The following is a 24,715-nucleotide window of genomic DNA, read 5'->3' as shown; positions in this document are numbered from 1 at the left end:
GACAATGCACTGTGAACTAACAAGAACAAACAGTGAACTATATTTTTACATTAACAAAGATTAATAAATGCTCAAAAATATATTGCTCATTGTTAGGTCTTGATAGCTAATGCATTTACTAATGTTAACAGGTAGGTCCTAATTGTAAAGTGTTACCATAATCTTTTGTGAGTTTTAATTGGATCTTTTCCACATATGAATTCTGAACTCTCTTATATAACTAATTTAAGTGCTGAAATTTAATTATTCTTCCAGACAATGAAATTGGTTCCATTTGGAAAAAAATTTATGTGTGCATTTTTCCTTTGACTCTTTGGTCATTAACGTCAAATTCATGAGCTAGCTGTCAGGTTGTATTGTTCTCGGGACGGTCAACTGAATGGAGAACTGGTTCTTATTACAGCAAGAAATGGTTATTTTGAGAGAATGAATAAAACACAACCTGATTATTGGGTGCAGTCTGATTCCCGGACGAAAGACTCTTATTAGACCGTTCTTTTAATGAATCAAAACATACAGTACAAAACACGAGTGTAGTCCAGTTCACAAACAATTTAACCATTCAAGCAAATTATTTTAAGTGAATCAGAAACACACATGACAAACAGTGCAGTTCCATTCTTAGACGAATGTTTCTTTTGAACCAAGGCTGTTTCGGAAATTGCCCCATACCCTTAAATAGGGCACTATTTGAAGGGACATCTATTTGTAGTGGTGTCTGAAACTATAGTAGATGTTATCGAGTGCCCTCATTCAAATTCCAAAATGCACTGCAACAACGAGTGTACAACGAGTAAATTAAGTCAATTCAAGTAAATTAGTAAATTAGTACAGGTCGACCAGTGTGCAGTCCGAATCCAGGGATTGTTAAGATGTGAAGGACTCAAAATTGTGAAAAACCTGATTCCCATTCCTACAGTCAACCTAGATTGCCTGTTAAGGTGTCGATTCAAACGACCTAACCTTCAATCTGTTTAAATCAAATAAATACTAATGTATAGTTTGACAGCGATGAAAAATGTCTTAGTTCGACACCAGCACATGCAGCTTGTGAAGAACTCATTGCAGGTAATGACAATTTACAACAAATACTAGTGAACGAAAGCACTTGGAGTACCAAAAATGTCTTGTATTAAGTTACTATTAACAACACTACAATGAACTTTTCTATTAAAATGTTAAGTTTCCTTTTTGAGTGCTACACAAAGTTAATATTAGTAAAAGCTAATTGCTACATTTGGCACACTGAGAAGTGCCAAAGTAGGTTCTGTGATGAAATGTAATATTTCAGTAACATTCTTGTGACTTTAGCACATCTAAAGAGCCCAACACATACTTTCTGCAGTTGTTCTGTCTATTTCTTTTGATCAGAGTGGATTTAATTGTAAGCTTTCTAGTCACTTGAGTATTCGTTCCTGTCCATTTTCTGAGTTTCTGTATAGTTGGTAACAACAGTCTCATTTTACAAAGTAGTTTTTTTTCTTCTATAATACACGGACCACTTTGTTTCAACTAGCCTTGTCACCTATGCCATTCTCTCTGTTACTTTTAACCTGTCTCCTTTGTGGTTTCCTATTTTGTGTTTTGTCTGGTTGTTCTGATCCTGATCCTCAGTTCTCTGATGAAAAGATACAGCTGGAGAGACTTGTTTTTTGGTACAAAGAGATGATGACAGACCATTTTGGGAATGATAAAGGAAAAGTGGTGCACATTAAAGAAGAATAAAAAAACACAGTCAGGGTTGATATACTTGAGAACTGGTTATGAGCCTGACCACGGACTGAGTGCCCGGAGGGATTGAATGCATATTTACCCGGCCTTGACTCGCTCTTGGCCATGAAGTCTCGGAATTTTATTTAACATCCATTATACAATTGGTTCTTCAGAGTCTATATAATTTAATAAAAGATGGATGTCTCCTAATTTAAATAAAATAACCCCGGTTAGGGGGGTGTTGACTCATGGGAACTGAGGTTCAAGTTTGACCTATGGCATCTTATTTCCACTCTCTTACCTTTATTTCGAGACCCAAGTTTTGTGGCTTTTAGTCTCATGTGCTTTAAAGTCATCTATAGGTTAGTGCACTACTAAACATTTGCAAAATTGACTTTTAGCAGATAGAAAATATAAATTTACAGTTTTTATCTTCTAGGAAAATATAGCAAACATTTTAATAAAAATCTCCCTGTGCTACACATTTTTGTCCAATCAAAATCATGGTTTATGGCTGTGAATTAACTAATCTGATTTAAAAACAAACAAACAAAAAAAACAGAGAATGAGCCCTTATATAATAAAAGGCACAACAACTAAAGCTAGAAGCAATAAAAGCAGCAAGTGATAAAAGTTATCTTCAATATGAATAATCTCCTTGTCACTTTGACCGTAACACAAATAGCGACATTCATTTAACAGAATTTACACTTAAGTTGATGCATTAGACTGTGCTTTTGTGCCATTGTTAGAGGTCGTGACTGAATTCAATGCAGCTTTTTTCAGTGCAAGTCCTACACCTGCAGTCCAGGCCTGTAAAGATTTTGCTTGCTGTTTACAACGGGACTATTAATGTCCACAAGCAATCTGAGACCCTGCTGGACTGAAAGAACATTTTACTACCTTACCAGAAAGCATTGAAAAATGCCCCCTTTTACAACTCTTAAGACATTGTTACCTTTGTGGACAACATGGTGAGCATTTTGAAAATAGAATTGCATGCAGAGGAAGGGGAATTTCACTGGGACGTGATCTGTTTGTGTCCCACGGCAACCCTTCTTAACAATCATCTTACTTAACATGGCAGGTTCAAAACAGTCAGAGTGTAACTTTTAGCAATTAAAGGAGGTAGATGGTTTTGGATTGTTGTTTTTACTAAATTTGCTGCTCTGTTGCTCTGCTGGATTGTGGATTTGCAGATATGAATAGTGATTTAGATTAGAAGCATATTGGCAAAATCTTAAACAAGGCTGCATTGTGCAGGTGTTCTTTAAGATTAACATACCCACATTGTCAGCTGCAAAAATGATTCATAAAGATAAATCTTATTTGTACAGGTGTGTCTACCCTTTTGTTTTTGTGTTAGTTTTGAAAAAAAATTAGTTTTTATGTAAAGACTAAGTAAAAGAATTTTTGACATTTTAGATAAATAAGTAGATAAAAATAAGCGTGATAAAAGAAAACAATGCTGTTGACAGCATATTTTCAATCTCACCACAATGGCTTGGCCTTGCTGAAAAGACCATGGGTGCTTCTCATTTCTTATTTCTGCATCCTCGTTTCCTTTCCTCGCTTCCTTTCCTAGCGTCTAAGCTCCACCCCCTGTAGGTTTTGAGGGAAGGACGCAAGGAAAGAAAATGAGGACGGAGGAATCGAATGAAAGCTTTTTTTATACATTGGAATACTTGATCACTCGAGCGTCACTTCATAGCGTCATCAGCAGCGCTCAAAGGATCTGCCCTTATGTTGTTGAAGTTTGTTTATTTAAGAAATTCATAATAAATAATAATAAAGCAAGATACCCTGTTGAAATATGTCTAATGTGTGGTTTATATAAACTGCAAAGGTAAAGTATACATTAAAACAGATTGTGATCGATGTGAAGGGGGAGGAGAATGTATACGCGCGTCACGTTTAGTCGATAAAACTCTTCTGCATAGGATACACCTGTGTATCCTCGCTCATGACCCCTCTGGAAGCCTCCTCACTCCTCGATCCTCGCCTCCTCGCGGTGCAATTAGAGAATTGAGATGTCCTTCAAGATGGCTGAGCTCGATCGGTTTCCGGGTCATAGGATGGAGGACAGAGGAACGAGGAGACGAGGAGGGATATTGAGAAGCACCCCAGCTTACACCATGGTGGTACGGGCTTGGTGACAATTCATTTGTTGCAATAAAAATGCTACTCTCAGGCAGTGCCAACTTGTCAATCTCTTGGTTGGTCTGCTGAAAATATATTTAAATAAGTGTTTTTGAGTAGAATACAATTTTTTTTGTCCAGACATATGGCTGCTATTTTGGTAAAAAAGAAAGAAAAAAGTCTGCAGCCTCTCTGATTCAGTGCAGATAGGTGGTGTTTTCTTCTTTCTCAAACTTAGAATATATATATATATATATATATATATATATATATATATATATATATATCGTTGAACTTTAAGTAGCAGTCAAAAGAAAGATAGTCTGGTGTTCAGGATCAAAGGACCTGGAGCTCAGGACATCTTTGATTCAGAGCAGATCAGAGAACTGAGAACAAAAGCCATCAATGTCCTTATCTCATCTATTTTTGTCTTGTTTTCTCCTTCATACATGAACAAACACTTCACAAATAGTTTTTGATAGTGATATCTCTTAAAATGAATCTTATCATTGAATCCCTTGTGGAGTTGTTAGCATATACTTCAGATCATTTATTTTCGAAAAATTCCACTGGGCCAAAAGTCCCTATAGTTGAAGAAACGCCCAACTATGCATTTCTACACACACTCACACATACAAGTAGACCAACATTCACACACCAAACATAACTCCAAATCTTGATCCAAACGGAAATCATGGTGTGAAGCAGGGTTCACTACTTGGTCCATTTTAGATTCTCAAAATGAGAAAGGGACGTGAGAAAGGAAATCGTCCAAGTCAGTCTAATATACACACTGGCTCCATTTCTGAGAAAGAGATCATAGGCCAAGTTTTTGTTCTGATTCTGAAATGTGCTTCTCACATTTCTCTTATGTCCAAGTGGCGACCTTCATCTACTGTAAGTGAAAACACTAAAAAGTTTTCTGTTAAGAGAATGCTTTGACCTAATGCAATAGCCATGCTAGTGATCAGACACAGCTCCCTTATGTCAATGAAATGTACCCATCACATGATCCACCTCCAGAACAAACAAAGGATCAGAGAGTGGGAGCTGTATGTGAGATTGCTCTGACATTGTTGATGACAGAGGATTTTTTTCCCAGCTGTCTGTGACTCATTTGAAATGGCCGAATCCAAATACATTGGGTTTGGGTAGTACAGTAGATGTCTACCGTTCCTGGATGCTTTAAAACATACGTTTGTGTTGGTAAAATTGACTATGGTTAAAGGTAGAGCTGCACGATTTATCGTTAAAAGATTGTTATCTCGATTCAAACACCCACGCAACCTTATTCCTAATGACAACGATTCTGCTATGTCTATTAAATCTAAGTATGATCACAGCGGAACATTAAAATCTGTGTTGACACTGTCACTGAAACAGACAGAGCAGTTGCCATGTTTTGAAATTATCACATAAGTACTGGGATAAAAGTTTATAGTTTGGATATAAACAAAGATGTTTATGTTAGCAATCAAAATAGAATAAATTACCTTTTCAAAGAAACTTGATGCTTCAAATAAAGATTGTATCAATTGCACCGTTATGCCAGTAGGGGGCAAATATTACTGTTAAAGGGCCCCTATTATGGATTTTTGAAAATGACCTTTCATGTAGTACCATAGCTCTAAGTGAATGAAAACATCCTGCAAAGTTTTAAATCTGAAAGGGCACTGTATATAAAGTTATTGTCTTTCAAAACTAAGAGTCGACTCTGAGTCAATGAAATGAATCGTTTTTCAAACGAGTCATAAGCCGTTTCTTTGTGACGTCAAGACGAAAAGTTAGCATATTGCCCGCCCACTTATTGCGAGCGCAGACACCAGGGAAACTTGAAACCCCCTCAAACCTGCAGCTGATTCCTATGGATACTAGATAGCATCATGTCAAGAAGATGCTGTGCTCTACAATGTGAAGGTAAAGCCAGTTTTTTTCACTGCCCAAGGATGAGCATGTGAAGAATCATGGTTAAAATTCACCTTTACCACAATACCACAGCAGTATAATCCTAAACTTTTGCTGTGTTCCCTTTATTTTACTGACGACTGCTCAAATCTCGGGGTTTAATCCAGGATTCACAAACCGCTTACTCTTGAAAGATGGTGTTCAAAATACTTAGTTTTGAGTTTTATATTGTGTAGGTCTCCAGCTAACTGGCTAAATCACATTATTACTGTCTTACTGAAATACTTCTGCTAATCAGTTGTGGGCCACTATTACCTAAAACTGAAAGATTAAGCATGAAGTAAGATTTGTTTTACCAACGTTTATGTTACATCAGTTTGTTGATGGACATGCACTTGTTAATGCTGATGCTGAGGAATTACAGTTGCAACATCTCATAATTTACCTCAAACTCAGTAGTGTATCACTGAGAAATGTCCTGCTCGAGTCGTCCTTGTGATGGAGGTTCAGGTTGAATAACTAGTTCTTCCAATGTTTTATCATCACGCTCGCATTGATATGGTAAAATCAACGTCATTGTTCATTATTACTGTGTTTAGTTTATGGTGTAGGAAACCTCAGGACATGCAGAGCTGATTTTGTTATGGCAATTGGCGTTTTTTGTTTTCGATGCGTGCGCTGTACGCGGTTAACCAATCACAACAGACTGAGCTGTCTGGCCAATCAGAGCAGAGTAGCTCTCGGAAAGGAGGGATTTAGACAGATTGATTCATCTGACGAGTCGTTTGAGAATCATTGAAAATGTGGTGATGTGCAAATGTATATTATGAGGAGGAAATTAAACAGTTTAATGTCTCATTTAATTATTCATTCAAACCAATTTTTAAAAAATAATTAATTCAAATTATTTTATAAATATACAGCAACAATTAACATTTTGTCAAAGAACCTCTAAATTACATGTTATTTTGTTTAGTAGTATATTCAGAATTGTGGGGGAATCGTCGAAAAAACCTATTAAAATAAACAACTAAAAAAATTAGTTGTTTATTAGTTGAAAATTTCGATTAAGGTTATGCAATGGCTCAGCTCACATTCACATCAGTGAGATCACAAAATGCAATACTTCATCCAAAGCGGCTCATTGTATTGCCACTGACACTTTTGTGCTTCATGGACTCTCATGTATTCTCCATTACAGGATCAAGAAACATCCCTCCCACTGTGAAGTTCCATTGAAGAACAGTTTTGCTGCCTTTCTGCCTTTTTTTTTTGCCTTGGTGCTTTTTTGGCACTCTATGAAGCAGCTGCAACTTTTTTCCACGTACAAGTACTGGGAATTTCAGGATTCAGATTGAGTTGTTTGAATTGGAATCCCCACCTTCTTCTTCAGTGTAACCTCTTACTTGAAGTCTTGAAGAGCTTTTGAAAGCTGTAGACTGGCTCTTATCAGTCAAAAGCAAGGCTTTAATGTTTGCCACAAAGTACTTAGTGCTGTGTGTTTGGGGTGGTACTTGTCATGGCCAAAATAAAGGGGTGGTGGAATTGATGTTGAGATTACAGGTTGGCATGCACAGCAGCTCTCCTTGCTTGAGCTTGTGTGGGCATAACACATGTTGGCACACAACACATTGGCGTCTTTAATGTGGTTGTTGCGCATGTGGAAGCGTTCACACATTTCTGCCCTGCCTGTCCCTTTATTGCTACAAAAAGCAAAACTGTAACAACCTGAGCCAATAAACATGGCAGGGGCTCTGATATAGTTTAGTTCATCATTTACTCATCATCGTGTTGTTCCAACGCTGAATGTTCCCTTTCAAGGGAACTCGAGCTGCGTCAAACGCTGTGGGAACGCCCCTGCGTTGTGCGTCATGAAGCACGTATGGAATCAGCCAAATGGAGAGATGGAACGTCATAGGCGGGTGACGTCATCGACCAGGAAACTATAAAGCACCCCATAAACACAAGCGCAACAGCTTTTTGTGCCTTCAGTCGCGCTATATGTGAATCTGTCCCTCTGTGAATATTGTCTGTTTTTACATACTCTGCACCACACAAACAATTTATATATATATATATATATATATATTAAGAGAGATATGGCGAACGAACAGCAGTTTAGGAAGTGTGTCCCTCCCTGCTCGCGTTATTTTACGAGTGGGGATACAGATGTTCTTTGTGTTGTTTGTTTGGGAGTGCAGCATGCCAAGTCAGCTCTCGAGGGAGCTGATTGTGAGCATTGCGAGCGTCTGCCATTAAGGACGCTCCGCTCCCGCCGGGGAGAGTGGTTCGGTGCGAGCTCCCCGCGGTTCGGGTCCCGCTCTTGCCGAGGCAGAGCGACGACGCGTATCGTGGGGATCGCAGATGGATCTCTCAGCGGGGTTAGATATGGGCTCTGCCTTATCTCTCCCTTCACCTGTGAGATCCAGTGCCTCAGTCCCGTGTTCGGTTTCTTCGGTTTCTTCCGCTCGGGCTGAGGCAACAGTTATAAATGAGGGAGATGTGGAGGATTCGTCACCTTACACTCCCGAAAGTGATGAGCTAGTGGAGGTATTAACAAGAGCTGTAGAAAAACTCAGCATTGTATGGCCAGTGACTAGACAGGAATCTGTTTCTAAATCAAAATTAGATGAGAGATTTTTGCCATCACGAGTGCAACCTCCACGCCGGTGCTTGCCGTTTTTTCCCGATCTCCACACTGAGGTGTCGAAATCGTGGAAAAAACCGGTGTCATATAGAGTGTTTAGTCCCCAGACTTCAACATATTCTAATATTGTGGGGGCAAAATCATATGGTTATTCGGCAATGCCTCGTATGGAAGAGACGCTTGCGAGTTTTCTCTCCCTCGAGGCTGCGTCATCTGTTAAGGCACCGGCATTACCCACCAAGACTCTTAGAAATATTTAGGTTTTTGTGGGTAAAGCGTATTCGGCGGCAGGTCAAGCTGCGTCATGTCTGCATACTATGTCTATTATGCAGGCATACCAGGCTGACCTGCTGAGGGACGTGAGTGAGAGTGAGTTCGCGAACTGCGTCAGGCTGCTGATTTATCCCTGCGCGCAACCAGAGAGTCGGCCAAGCTAGTGGTTCGATCTATGGCAGCTCTGGTGGCCGCAGAAAGACATCTGTGGTTAAATCAGACAAATATAAAAGAAAAAGCTTGCCTTTTAGACACTCCTCTCTGGAGTGTACGATGCTGTAAATTCTGTCATCGATAAATTCCAGGAGAAGAAAAAGCAAACAACAGCTTTTAAGAAATTTCTCCCTTTAAAAAAGTCATGTCCCTGGGGCTGCTGGGCGGGAGCAGCCCCGGCCGTCTGCGAGCTCATCATATAGGGCGCTGAACCAGAGTGTCGCGTCTCGTGCTCCCCCTGCTGGACAGTGGGCTCAGCCGCGGCACTCTCAGCCCAAATCTCCCAGTAATAGAACTGATCTGAGGACAGTTATATTAGCTAAGAAGGCTTCGGCTAAGAAGAAGTCCTGGCGCCACGGCGCGCAGGACACTGAGGGTGGTCCCCACCGAGGCGGAAAGGTGTTCACCTCTTTCTACGGTGCCCATTCTTCCTCGGTGCCCTCAGGGGCCCGTTCTGCCAACCCCGCCTTCATGCCGGGGCGCAGACGGTCCCAGCGAGCGATTTCCCGAGGGATGCTCGCTCCCTCTGAAGAGGGTTTCAGAGCGGTTAGACCAGTTGTTCCCTGCCGGTGTGCCGTTACAGGGTGCTGCATTTGCTGCTCAAGTTACACCAGAGGCCAGTCTTGAGAGACTGGTACCCTTAGTAGAATTTCTGGCAGAGTGGAAAAGCCTTCCAAAAATATCTCATTGGGTCCTGCAGACAATAGAAAGGGATTATGCTATCCAATTCAGGTTTCGTCCACCAAGATTCAGAGGGGTTCTGCCTACAGTGGTGGGCCCCGAGCAGGCTCTGGTTATGGAACAAGAGGTGAAAGCACTCATTCAAAAGGAGGCTATAGAACGGGTTCCTCCTCCCAGTGTGGAGTCAGGCTGTTACAGCCGATATTTCATCGTTCCAAAATAGGATGGGGGGTTGCGTCCAATTTTAGACCTGCGCCTATTGAATCGCTCGGTAGGGAAGCCAAAATTCAAGATGCTCACTATCAAGCAGATCGTGTCACAAATCAGATCCGAGGACTGGTCTGTCACGATAGATCTAAGGGACGCGTACTTCCACATTTCCATCCTTCCACAACACAGGAAGTTCCTGAGGTTCGCCTTCGGGGGCGAGGTGTACCAGCACAGGGTTCTTCCCCTTGGCCTAGCTTTATCTCCCCGCACTTTCACGAAATGCATGGACGCAGCACTAGTGCCCCTGAGGCTTCAGGGTGTTCGTGTCCTCAATTACATCAACGATTGGTTGATTTTAGCTCAGACAGAGCAGATGGCGGTTCGACATTGAGATGTCGTTCTCGTTCATATCAGGAAGTTGGGGTTGAGGCTGAACGCAAAGAAAAGTGTATTATCTCCTCAGAAGACCACTTTTCTGGGTTTCGTTTGGGTTTCGGTTTCGATGCAGCCGCGACTCGCTCCGACCCGCATCGTTTCGATTCTCTCAGCTGTGAAACAAGTAAAGCTAGGCCAGCTACTTACTGTAAAACAGTTTTAGAGACTGTCGGGTCTGATGGCAGCAGCGTCCGACGTTATACCTGGCGGCCTGTTGTACATGAGATCGCTATAGTGGTGGCTCAGGACCAAGGGATTCTCCCCGAGGGGAAATCCGCTCTGCACGATCAAAGTCATGCGGCGCTGCCTTCCTGCTCTGGTCATGTGGAAAGAAACTTGGTTCCTGTTCAAAGGGCCTGTGTTGGGGGCTCTTTGTCGTCGCGTAACGCTAATGACGGATGCTTCCCTCACAGGGTGGGGGGCGGTCACGAGTGGTCGTCCAGCCCAAGGGCTGTCGCAGGACTATCATCTATCAAGGCTTATAAATTGTCTAGAGATGTTGGTGGTGTTCCAGGCTCTGAAACACTTCCTAGCAGACCTGAGAGGTCATCATGTGTTAGTTCAGTCAGACAACACGTCGGTGGTCTCTTATATAAATCATCAGGGGGGCCTGCGGGTGTGCCGGCTTTACAAGTTGGCCCGTCAGATCCTCCTGTGTCCCAAGGGAGGTTACTATTTCTGAGAGCAATGTATCTTCCTGGGTATTTGAATGTGGTAGCAGACTCCCTGTCGAGACAGGGGCCGAGGCCGGGGGATTGGAGACTCCATCCCGAGGTGGTGGAGCTCCTTTGGTTGAGTTTCGGTCTCGCCGAGGTGGACCTATTCGCTTCCAAAGAGACCACGCATTGTTATCTGTGGTTTTCCATCAGCCATCCAGCCCTTCTGGGGTTGGACGCTATGGTGCAGCCGTGGCCGAGGTCACGTCTGTTCGCCTTTCCCCCGATTGCTCTGCTGCCTGGAGATCTGGAGAGGGTTCGCCGGGACGGGGTCAGCCTACTATTAGTAGCCCCGTTCTGGCCGGCCCGAGTATGGTTTGCGGACCTGATTTTTCTCCTGGACGGCTCTCCCTTGGAGCTCCCGGTCAGGAGGGATCTACTATCTCAGGCGGGCAGCATGATATTTCACCCCCGCCCAGTTTTCAGGGCTTGGCCTCTGAGGGGGCACAGCTCATGAACTCTGGTCTCTCAACCGAGGTTGTTGAGACCATTCTTCACTCCAGAGCTCCATCCACGAGGAAGCTTTATGCCTTGAAGTGGAAACTCTTCACTTCTTGGTGTGGAGAGCACCTGCAGGACCCAGTTAACTGCCCAGTGGGTGCAGTGCTGGAATTCCTGCAGGAGCGCTTCTCCACAGGGCTATCCCCCTCCACACTAAAGGTGTATGTGGCGGCACTGGCTGCTTACCACGTCCCTTTCAGTGGAGTTTCTCTTGGGAGACACTCACTTATAACTCGTTTCCTTCGTGGCACACTGAGGCTGAGGCCAGCAGTTCGTACGAGGGTGCCGGCCTGGGATCTGGCCTTCGTATTAGAAGGTCTTTCCCTAGCTCCTCTTTAACCTATTGAAGAAGTTCCTGAGAAGTTTCTCACGTTTAAGACTATCTTTCTTCTTGCTATCTCCTCACTACAGAGAATCAGAGATTTGCAGGCTCTGTCGGTTTCACCCTCGTGCCTGGAATTTTCGCCTGGCATGGTTAAGGCTTTTCTGCATCCTAGACAAGGTTACGTTCCCAAGGTCCCTACTAATGTTGTTAGACCTACAGTTCTGCAGGCCTTTTGTCGTCCTCCATTTCTGTCGTCTGACCAGGAGAAACTTAATTTACTCTGCCCTGTTAGGGCGTTAGACGCATATGTCCACAGAACTGCCCTGTGGAGGAAGTCAGAACAACTATTTGTGTGCTTTGGGCCACCCAAGAAGGGGTGTCCCGCGTCTAAACAGAGAATGAGCAAGTGGGTGGTCGAGGCTATCTCACTTGCCTATGAGTCGGCTGGTCAGCCTTCACCTTTGGCTGTACGAGCCCACTCTACCAGGATTATGGCGGCTTCTAAAGCCTTACTGTCAGGAGTTTCCCTCAGTGACGTTTGTGATGCGGCTGGATGGTCCTCACCGCATACTTTCATTAAGTTCTACGACCTAGACTTAAGTTCTACCCCTGGGGCACTGGTGCTCTCGTCCTCTGTGCGCTAGTTCTCACATGGCGGTCACTTGGTCCTATGGCGACGTGGGTATTAGCGTTCCCACAGCGTTTGACGCAGCTCGAGTTCCCTTGAAAGGGAACGTCTCGGTTACGTATGTAACCCTAGTTCCCTGATAGGGAATGAGACGCTGCGTCATTCCACCATACTCCCCGCATTCCCGCTAGCGCTTCCTTCAGGCCTATCAGAAGCTGTTGCGCTTGTGTTTATGGGGTGCTTTATAGTTTCCTGGTCGATGACGTCACCCGCCTATGACGTTCCATCTCTCCATTGGGCTGATTCCATACGTGCTTCATGACGCACAAAGCAGGGGCGTTCCCACAGCGTTTGACGCAGCACCTCGTTCCCTATCAGGGAACTAGGGTTACATACGTAACCGAGACGATTTTCTTTATTCTGTGAAATTCTCTACAAAAAAAGATGGTGTGATACTCCTGTGTTGTTTGGATGCCATTGACTTTTAAAAATATCTTTTTTTGTGTTCCACAGAATAAAAATCATAAAGGTTTATAGGGCTGCACGATTAATCAAAATAAAATTAAAATCGCAATATGGCTAAGTGCGATCATCAAATCGCAAAAACTGTGATTTTAACTAAATAAATATTTTGCAACCCTTTTTATCTAGATAGCAGCGCTGTAAGTCTCCCACTCCACTTAGCGTCAAAGCAGAGTCGCTCTTAACCAGCGCCAAGTACCTCACCAGTTCCCACGCCAGCCTCGCCAGGAGCTCCGGGACTCATTGCTCTAATCTTGCCATCCATGCGTGCCATCAAACAGACCACTTTCCCCAGTCCAGCCATCCATGGCCACGATTAGAATGCCAGTCCTGGGGCCTGTGGACGTGCCCTCCAGAGTTCCACCTGCAGCTCCATTGTCAGAGACGTTAATTTGCCGCTTGGGCCCGGTTCCACAGATGTCTCCATTACACATGACACAAGGAACCATTCAATGTTTTTAGAGCTGTTTGAGTAATTATATTTGATTAGGTGTTCTCATTGAGAATCCCTGTTGCTGTTTCTTTCGAGTAATCTTCAGTCTTCTCAAATCACTGGTTACAAGAATAGCAAGCACTTTGGGGTCAGTAAAGGTCAATGAAATGCTTATTTACATCAAAGTTGTCTTGAATATGTAATTATAAGTGTCTAGGGATAGTCTTGCATAAACCAGAATAGAGAAAATAGAATGTCCGTTTTTAATCACAAGGGTTGCAATTCAGACCTGGCAAGATGGCGGTGACTTTTCGAGGCTCTTAAATAAAGACCATCAGTGGCGCACTGCACAGTTAGCTTCAGAAGATGACAGACGTGATAGAAGCTATAAAAATCAGTCTGTATTTTTGCCACAGAATCTTTTTAGAAGCCAAAAAGTGCTGTTACATGCTATTGTATATGTAGGTGTCCTGTTACAAAGGAGTTTTGTCTGAGGAAGTCTGATTATTTTTACGTTTCAATAAATAGTAAAACAAAACTATTTAATTGTATATTAATAAACTTTATACGTATATTAATATGTTTATATTTATTTAAAATATATATTTTTAAATATGCATATTGAAATGGATCTACTTATACTATATGCATTAATATATATATATATATATATATATATATATATATATATATATATATATATATATATATATATATATGCATTAATATATTTTCGTCTGTCTGCTTTTATGGTTTAGATCAAAGTTTCCATATAGACTGATCACACTCAGATTTAAATTACATTGCAGATAATTCAGAAATATTGCATTTGATTTACATCTCATGAAGCAGCAGCAAAATCCTCCAAATTTTTACAAGGCGAGTTCCTCTGGGTCTCAATTGCGTCAATAACACCACATCTTATTACATGTGCGCAGAGTAGTCTTTGTTTACAAGGTCAAAATCATTTTTACAAACATACCACTTAACATAACCAGATGAAAAAGGGTTGAAAAGCCAAGCTTGCATATACTTGTTTAAAAAGCAGAACTAGCACAGCCTTTCAGGGTTTTGGGCCTTCCTTAGTGGTTCCTCTGAAGGAGCAGCCAGAGGTGTGGCAATGATGATGCAAGTCTGTCATTAAGGAAAAGACAGGCTAGCTTCAAATGCCACAGCTTTTGGTCTTGACAGATATTCATGTGGAGTCTGGTAATATGAACTCAGGGCCCCCTGGCTGTAGCATTTATATTGTAGAGGTCAGGGTAAATGTCGAGGGGTCGCAGCAGCAAAGCAGCAGTCTTGCCCTTTTAGCTGTACATCACACTGAGATGTGATCCAACTGTGACCCCTGTGACCTTTCTTAGGCTTTCCTTGCATTACAGACTCCCCACCATAACAAACAGTGAGACTGGAGGAGAACTCTGTCAACAGCGACAAAATGCCTTTTATGTCATCTGAGACACATATAAGGGGAATATGGGGATTTATTTAAGCTTTTCTAAACAATCTTTTAATAATACAGCTGCTGAACCTTAGCTGGGTAAAGATTAATTATTGAAATGAATGCAAAGTACATATGTTATTACAATAGTAGCCCATGTAGAGACTTTACATATTTCCATGGCATACAAGTATAATTAAGGAACATCTGAGGACTTTTAATATCTGTTATATACACTTATATATGTGTGTGTGTGTGTGTGTGTGTGTGTGTGTGTGTGTGTGTGTGTGTGTGTGTGTGTGTGTGTGTGTGTGTGTGTGTGTGTGTGTGTGTGTGTACATATATACATACAGTGTACCCGGTTTCACTCCAAAAAAGGCACTTTATGGAGGTTGCAAACTTCAAATCTCTTTCATTTTAAACTTAGCAGTTCACGTCAGTTCTCAATGCTCAGTAACTCCTGATTATAATTGTTAATAATTGACTGTTCTGTGTCCTCTCTGCAGGGGATGGCCTTCTCCCTGGAAGAGCGCTTGCAGCTGGGCATTCATGGCCTGTTGCCTCCCTGCTTCCTCAGCCAGGATGTACAAGTTTTGCGGGTCCTCAGAAACTACGAGCTGAAAAAGGATGACTTGGACAGGTGAGGAAATGGAGTAGTGACGTCCATCCTGTTGTTCTCAGTCCTGCTTCATTAGAATTACTCTCTCAGATCAATGAGTTGTTTTCTGTGACTAAATTTCACACCATCAGGTCACAGAAATAGTGTTATGTAGAAACATTATAGTGTTGTTGCCGCCATTTGCACAATATAAGTAGATTCTTTGTTACAGCAAGAATTATTTTCATTTTCTTCTCTTTTTTGCTTTCCCCATTTCTCTGAACTGCAAAGCAAAGAAACATCAAAAGCTGACAAGACATAAAAAGCATAATCAAAGTGTCATCAAAATAACATCAATAGGTCTTTAACTATCATGTTAGTTTGCATTTTCCCAGAATTCATTAGTTCCTGCAGGGGATCTGTTTTGCAGCCCATGTTTTGCATGCCTGTAGTTTTTGGAAATGATGTTTCCGTCATATCTCAAGGCTACTGGTCACGTTATAGTCTTTGGTTTGTCCTCGCAGACAGTGGACAAGGTTTATTTCTGGATGGGCCGCTTTCAGACAAATGACCCTGACCTCGGCATGCATATTACTGACTGCTTGAGCAATGAGGGAGTCTTTCCCAGATTATCAAAGTTATTTTGATGTTTTGCTGCCTGAATTTTGTATAGGGACAGGCAGCCCGCCAACATTTTTAACAAAAATATTTGAAGGGTGTTTGGTCAAAAAAAAAAAGTCAAAGTAAAAACAAAAGAGAGTAAAAACATGCATTTGCTTGGATTAGGCAGGGAGACTACAGAACAAATTTTGACAATCTTCTGACAAAGTGCAGCACAGCCCTCTGAAACCAGTCTCTGCCATAACCAGTGGTTAATGGGTTAAATGCTGGGTTCAGACTGTAAGCATGACTGAGGAGCGATAGTGACTAAACATTCCACAACATACAACAAGAGGGAAGGAATAGAGCTCTTAGAGCTAATTCATCACATAATGCAAATAGTTTCATTTGTTTGATTATTGTCACGCAGTGTGGACTACTTTAAGGCCCTTTCCCAAATGGCACCCTAAACCCTCACGGTCTTCCTACGAGTCACTTTAGTGACGTAACGTCGCTTTGACTGTCGGGAAGAAGTCTGCGGCGGAGCTCGCTTCAGTGCGTACTTGGCAAAAGTGTGCATTGAGGGCGCATATTGACCGCAAAGGGGACGCTCGCGAGGACCCTTCTGAAACCTGAAATGACAAATGGGACACTCTAGGGTCTCATGGACTTAACAGAGCAGCCATTGTAAGTCCACAAAACCGAAAGTGCATATGAAGTGTGCCATTTGGCATAGGGCCTAAGACTTGAAATATATATAAATAGCCTATAGATTATAAATATAATTTGGCATTTAAATGATTTAGCAAATAAAAGCTCTTTGCGCAGCATTGTTGTGTGGTTCTAAACATCAGCCATTATTTTCATAAAGTAATTTCACAAGTTTTGGAGAAACAGTTTTTCTCATACAGAAATGCATACAGAATACTATTGATGTTGATTTTTTTTTTTTTTTTGCTACAATAAGTACAAACAGGACAAACGCTGACACACTGGTAGGGGTGCACACTATATATCCATATATCCATATTGCAAATTGTACAAATCATGATTTGCATACATCGCAATGGCTTGCAGCTGAATGATGAGTTTAGGTGATCTGATGATGTATTCGAGATGATTAACGAGCCATCATGACACTCTCATAGAGGAGTCTTGAGAGGAGGATTCAGTCCGCACCCGCAGTTACTGTTGATGATTTAGTGCCAAAAGAACAGAAAACGTATCTTGGTTATATCATTTTCAGTTTTTACATATATAAAATTGAAATTTTATATTTATATATATATATATAGGAAAACTAGGAAGGAATATATTGAAAATGAAAGATGAAAAAGAAAGAAAGATGCATTAATAAAGAAGCTGCATATCTAAATAAAAATGATGCAAAGAAATTGTTCCCTAATCTAAGGTCCAGAATTATCATGCTTGTTAACAGTCTAAGCACCTCATTTTGAAGTTCTGCCTTCCCCTACACAATGCTATCGCATATAGTAGGAACAGTATAAACTCTGTGAAAGCCATTACTCCCATCAGTTTATTGGGAATACATACAGCTGTACAGCAGTTGGCTTTGCCAAAATAGAAGACGGACAATCCAGCCAGATTCTAGCTGAGCCGAGTCACAAGAATGACATTTGGTTGACTCTCCTGAGATTTAGTTAGGTAACAAGTTGCCAAAATATCACTCACACATTTCACCATCACAAACACTGTCAGAGCACTGTGGTCTAAATTAGTTGTGACTGTCATGATAGAGCTGACACTTTAAGGTAGAGTTAGATTTTTTCCTCTTCCCACCTTGTGCACCACCTTGTAAACATCTGGTAGTTTCCTTCTGCCTGAGGAAGGTGGGCACACTTTTCCTGAGCCAAACGAGAGATATTATGCTCTTGCGTTGATGGAAAGCTTGCTCGCACTGATGGGGAATGCGACGTGGTCTTGTTAATTTGGGTCAGATGTAGAACTTGAATGTATTTCTCTTGAACGTATTTCTATAACAAGGAACGTGTGTCTAAGATCTCTGGGGGCATTTTTGCATATTTTTCCTAACATTTTGACATAAGCTGGGAAAACCCCCAATTATTCTTGAACTTTGTTTCAAGCAGCAGCACATGGTCAAGACTTTTTAATGTGACAGTCTGAACATCTATGTACTACTTTTGTTGGCATTTTCATGTCATTTCTGTCCTCTGATATAGTATGTGTCCATCTCCCTATGCTGTAAACCAACTTTACAATACAATTTAAGTACGTTTCTTGCCTCAAAATAATTAAGAAATCTCTCACTTTCACTCTGGTAAGAGAAACAATATAATATAATTTGTAATAAAAATGTAAATAAAATATAATACATCAACATATATTAATATATTATGATTTTTACATTTTAAATACATATTTATATTAAGTATTATATTATATCATAGGTGATATTTCAAACTTAAGTTTTTATGGTGTTTTAAAATCCACCATGAAAACCAAAGTAAAAACAAACGATCTGGGATGTTTCATTAAAGACAGAGGAAGCTACCTAAATAGGTTGGAAATAGAAAGTCTCGTGAGAAGCGAGAACGAGCAAGAAACACAAACTGCTTTACGGCAATTCGACATAAACACACACGCCGCCCTCAATGTGTATGATGTATTACACACGTCGGTAGACATAGAACCAACCGTTAAAGTTGGCCGGCTCCGATAATAACAAGTGCACATGAGCAGCGGTAGAAAGGGGGAGGAGGGTGCCGCAAGTGAGTTTTTTTCACGACAGTGTTGTGAAATATATGCCACATAAAGGGAGCTCGTTGAAAAAACATGCAATAACAAAAGTGAAAATCCCTATTATGCCCTTTTTCAAAGACTTTATTATGTTTTTCATGCTTGAATGTTAAAAAAACACACACATTATTTTCCACATATTTTACATTATTGCAGCACCTCTCTTCCCAGTCTGTCTGTAACACTATTTATTCCCAGTCTTTTTGAAGCCCCTCCTTCCAAAAAGCGCAATGTGCTCTGGTTGGCTGGACCAGTGTTTTGTGATTGGTCAATTGCTTCATGCGTGTTTTGGAAATGTTAAATCCCTAACCACACCCAAGAGTTTCAACACACTACTGAGGCAACTCAATCAGGCCTCTCCCACTTTTTTTGTGTATAACTTGGGTGGAATTATTTAAATGAGAGATATTCTTAAGTGTACATTCCCAGAGCAAAACTCGAGACTACAATCAGTTCAGAGCGTAGATTATTAGAGAATAACTCTAGAAGTGGACTTTGTAGACCTTTTTCATGCTCGAACAGCAACATTACAAACTAAAATGTAAAAAAAAAAAAAAAATAGGACTTCTTTTATTGTTTAACTTAAAAGTCTGTAAATAAAACATGATCATTATATACATTGAATACACTACTTTTAAAACATTTATGAAGCTACATTTTAAGTGCACTTCTATTCATCCAATCAGAGAGATTTCCTCAGTATTTTCTCCCCAGTCACCCTCTAATTCACTAGTGGATGTGGGCTTGTCTGTTCCTGGTGTCACACTAGCTGAATCAGAACGACTCAAAAATAGGTCGGGATGTCACACTTACTGACTGTTGTTGCTGAAATCTTGTCATTTTCTGTCATAGATAGATTAAGAATTGAAGAGGGCTGAACGATTAAACAAATATGTCTAACATTTTACTACGATTCCCTGTCACTGTTTTGAGAAGCTCCATTTTGGCAGGAAACTTTAACATCAAAATGACCAAAATAAAATCTAAAGCTGTTACGCCAGCTTTAAGTGTTTGGGTAGGTGGTTTGTGTAATCCTCCCTTAAATATCCTGAAGCTACTCACCATACCCTGTGTCTGTCCTGCTTTCTAGCCTTAGCTCCATTCTCATTTTCCTTTACTTAAGTATCTGCTGAATATTGTTATGAGTATTCCTTTATTGCATGTTGTTGTATTTATGTTCCACTTTCTTACAGATACGTATTTCTGATGGGCCTTCAGGACCGTAACGAGAAGCTGTTCTACCGGGTCTTGATCTCAGACGTAGAGAGATTCATGCCCATTGTGTACACGCCTACTGTCGGCCTAGCGTGCCAGCAATATGGCCTTACCTTCAGGAGACCTAGGTAAGAAGACTGCTGAACATAATTTAATTTGTTTTTATAGTTAAGCTCTTTCTCCTTCAACACGTTCATTTAGCAAACACATCCATCCAACTGGCAGCTTATCTTTTAGCTTCTGGCATAGTCACTCTGCTTTTGAATTGTTCTACAAATCATCAAATATCTTGCCTCAAGGAAAATGAAACTGAACGCCTCTAGGAAAGTTGAAACATCTGTCTGGAAAGTTGAATATCCTGTCGTAACAGAAATTGTATTGTATGGTGAAATTTGGAGACTATGCTGTCAGATTTTTTGACTCCTTGAAGTATGTGCCAGTTTAAATAAGCATAACCTTTAGTTCATTGACGAGTTTGGCATATGTTGTGAGATGGTTATCACTCTTTGCTTCCTGTCTTGGTTCAATGTGATTAGCAGCCATTATCACCCATTTTATCTCTCAAATTATGCCTCTTTTTTTGCTTTTTTCCCCCTCACCGCTGTACTTTGTGGTCTGGACATGATCAAATATAAGAATGCTTTTCAAGTCTTCTCATTGTTTTCAGTGATTCATTTTGAGGGATTTCCAAGGATTCTCAAATGAGGGGAAATTTTAGAGCATTCCACAACCTCAACGTTTCATGAGAGCCTTCCGCAATCTCACTAAATGCAAAGTATTTGGAAAGAATGCCTAGCAGACTCATTACCTCTGATGTTATGATATAGGACTGGTTCTGAACTGGTGGGTTCCAACCCAAAAATGCAACCCAACTAACCGTATAATTGTACATCGTTAAGATAGCAAGATAAATTAAAGGAATAAAATTAAAGAGAAAAGTTTCCATATATTTTGTTGATGAGGTTAGAGACTGTACATCCAATCAAACTACGGTTAGGGGTGTGACGATAACTGCATCACCGCAATATCGCGTGCATGAGATGCCTACCGCGTGTGAGGTCATCACCACACTTTTTTTTTTTCTGCTGAAAGTTTTCTGTACCTCTTCGTTATGTTGGGCGATGTTCCTCTCGTTACTTTATTTTAATGCAATACATGTTTATTCCAAGCGCGCTGTATCTTTTTTATGGGCAGGAGCGATGCTCAATTCACAAATGAATCACTCTTTTGAGTCGATTCTGTTTAAAGACTTCATCAAACAAGCTGGCTGATCTGTCTAAATCGGTTCGCGAATCAGTTTGACTGATCTGTTCAGTTTCCTGCACGCACTGAATATCTGAAGCGCTTTCAATTCACACTCGACTCGGAGTCGTAACAGGAAGATTTAAAAACATCAAGAGTGTTGGATGAAGTGGCCGTGGACTTATAGTCTAGTGAAAGCAAATCTGCAAATGCATCATATTTTTGCCAACGATGAAGATCTTTATTAGTTGAACATCTTCGTAAGCTGTCTGTGAATGAATGATTCCACCGGACGAGACAATCGATTTCATTTCATTCAGGTAATACATTTTTACAACCAAACTGATTATTACGCGACGATAGCGCTACTACAAAGTATAACATTATCCGTTTTTTGGACATTAATTTATAGGCTACATTAAAATAAGCTTGTCCACAGTTTATGAAATGAACCCCACCCGCGGTAATGTGTGTGTATTATATTGCGCAGTGGCGTGCGAACTCGACTTGAAAAATGCCTTTGACTGCCTTCAGAGCCGGCCCGAGCTTTTTGGGGGCCCTAAGCAGAATTTGATTTGGGGGCCCCGTCCCACTATGCGAAGTCACCTGTGCTTGACGATTATTGACACAAATATCACGCAATAATGATACATTATAAATGAATACAGTGAGGTTATGTATTAATACAATATAAATACTTAATAAAAAATAGATAGCCTACTTCAATAAAAAAGTTTTAACTTTTACTTTACTCTTTTACTAACTCTCTGAAACTTCTTAAAACAAACTGTCTCAAAACATATCAAATACATGATTTGCTAAAATAATGACAAAACTGAGAAATCAGAAACATAATAAGAGCAAGGGTTCAACAATGACAATTATTGTTGAAGACTGTAAAAATATTATTATTTCTCAACTGTCTCAATACAGTGTAATTGTCCTCAACATTTTTTTTTTATTATTATTGTAACAGACTTTGTTGGATTGTACATGACAGAATCCAACAAAGTCTGTTACTATAATACCGGTAATGATGTACTGGCGCTCGCTGTATATGTGTGTATGCAATGTATTTTTCCCCTCGGGGCTTGCCGTAGATAGGAATGGGTCAATTGCTGCACAAAACATACCATAAATAATTATGCAAACATACTTTTATCTTGCTCTTTTTTCTCCTCCTCTGTCATTTTCTTCTTTCTATTTTCGGCACCAGAGGGATGCGTCCTTTTTTTTGACATGGCTTAACATTACGGTGCCTATGCGCTCACGAATTGTCCATGCACGCGCGAGGTGTCTAGATTATACGCATGACTTAAACGCTGGCAGACACAGCAGCAGTTGTAGGCAGGTATATTGATCATGAAATCAGAATTTTCTTGTCTTTAATTATTCATTCATTCTGTAAGGAACTCAGCTTTTTGGAAATATTAATAATCAATAATATCTTGTTATTATTAATTATAAATATTTGGGTCAGTTAATTGGATTAACTTGATGTGGCTGAATTAATATTACAATCAATTAATCAGTTCTTCCAACGAACTATTTTGATTATTAATTTATTCTAATAAAGGGTATCTTCCATGGCCACCGAAGAATAATTATTTCTTCGCCTGTACAGTACTTTGAGCCAGTAGCAAAAACCGTGATCGTAAAGTGACTTGTATTGCAAACAAAACAGAACCAAATACATATTATGTACAAGTTTTATTAACTAAATATAGATATTTATATGAATATAAATAAACTAAACAACATACACACATGAATACATAAATAGGTTAGTGATAGGATGAAATTGGAAACCGGAAGAGGGTCTATGAGAAGAACCATCAGAATTTCATTTTCACATTTCATTGAATTGAATACTTGCATTTGTAATGGAAACAATTCTTGAAGTTGTTGAAAATTGGAGTCGTTGATGGTTCCGGCAGTGTCAAGTGGAAGTTGGTTGAGCGTTCTCTTTCTCCAGGAACGCATGACTGGTTTGGTGAAGGCCTGGGACTCTGTTGAGGCCACGCCGAGCACCCAGGAGAAGTGAGGAAGTCGGAAGGATGGGTGATTGGAGTCGTTGTTGGTTGGAGTCTTTGTTGGTTGGAGTCTTTGTTCCAAAACTCCTGAGATTGTCCTTGGTTCTTTGTGAGAGAGTCTTCTCTCTTTTCCATGAGGCCGGATCTGGTTGGAATCGAGGCCTGCTGGGCCCTGGGGCCCCCGTGGAGGGGGAGGGGGCTCCCCAGTCTCACCAGAACAGTGTTGCGGCTGGATGAAAAACTAAGAGAGGGCGGTCACTGTTGCCTGCCTCTGATATACCCTGAGAAAGAACCAACCCCTAAGGTTTGAATGGACCTATGAGTAAGGTGACATGTCCGAGAGGGGAAGCGGCTCTTAGTTGATTTATGGTCTTTGTCCCCAGCATGCTTAGACTGTTCATTCAAGCTCAAATAGACATAACAAATTCACATTGCATTCTAAGAGAAGGTGATGTACATCAAAGTGTGTGTCATTAAATGAGGATTAATTTGCTAGGAAGCATGATACAGGTGAGGTTATATTGACCGTTGGGTGGTTGTTCAACCACATACACCCCAATCAAACATACCATGTTGTTATACCTAATAGTACACGAGACAGTAAATCATCACAGTTTCTGTGAGGCATGTTCCTTCATAGATCAGAGTAACACCGCAAAGTTTATTTAATTAAAGATGGTCTCTCTCTCTTAAGCATGTGGCGCATGTGGCCACATTCCTTTGAGGTCGTAAAGTCTGTTATCAGTCTTAAAGTGTTCTGTAACCGGACACCCGGCTGACAAAGTAACTTCATTTGTGAGGTTAGTTTTGGGGGAGAGTTTCATAGACCTTTATATTCATTAAATATAGTGAATATGAATAATTAGTGTGTGTCTGATTGGTCCAGACCCTACAATTCATTCATATTAATTACATATTAATCGATTTTTCGACTCGATTGGGGGGCCCCCTGGTGGCCAAGGGGCCCTAAGCAGCCACTTAGTTCGCATATGCCTCGGGCCGGCCCTGCCTGCCTTAGACATTGTCAGTTAACCAGTTTAAACATGCTTACAGAAATACACATTTGATTACATTTTGGAGAACAGACAGAAGAAGATCCGTCGATGTGCATTTGATCGTTGTTTGTGTTCAGATGTTCAGTAGCGGTCATGAGCACGAGCACACGTGAAGAGTTAACTCTTTCTTCTCCGTGTCAATGGTTCCCTTTACATGCCTTTGAATGCAAAACTCTGCAGAGTCACTTTATTTCGACATTGTCTGATAATCCAAATGTAGTTGTAGTTTTCCTTGTGGTTTGTTGTGGTTTTCCTGTCACGAAACCTGAAGACCGAAAAATAAAGCAGCAGGACTTGACGATTCACTTTAGCGGGCCAACAGCCGAATACTTGTTCAGACTATTGCCCTTTTATTTTGCACTTTTAAAAAAAGGTTGTTTATGTTTAGCCTAATTAATAGTTAATTTTTTTA

General features: G+C 40.8%; 1 protein-coding gene across 2 annotated transcripts in view; it reads left to right on the top strand.

The window, feature by feature from the left end:
* The window catches only part of me1 (malic enzyme 1, NADP(+)-dependent, cytosolic), a 107,944-nt gene that overhangs the window by 23,609 nt on the left and 59,620 nt on the right, over positions 1-24,715 (top strand). For both annotated transcript variants that reach the window (XM_077217094.1, XM_077217103.1), the window contains exons 2-3: positions 15,289-15,422; positions 19,952-20,101. In XM_077217094.1, coding sequence (XP_077073209.1) covers positions 15,289-15,422; positions 19,952-20,101 — 284 coding nt within the window. The remainder of the gene's footprint in view (positions 1-15,288; positions 15,423-19,951; positions 20,102-24,715) is intronic.

The sequence above is a fragment of the Siphateles boraxobius genome, unplaced genomic scaffold, assembly GCF_051911475.1.
Source record: "Siphateles boraxobius isolate OS27281-9 unplaced genomic scaffold, OSU_SipBor_1 12, whole genome shotgun sequence".
In the NCBI taxonomy this organism is placed as follows: Eukaryota; Metazoa; Chordata; class Actinopteri; order Cypriniformes; family Leuciscidae; genus Siphateles; species Siphateles boraxobius.
The sequence above is the reverse complement of the archived record's forward strand: the minus strand, read 5'-3'. Positions and strand labels throughout refer to the sequence as shown.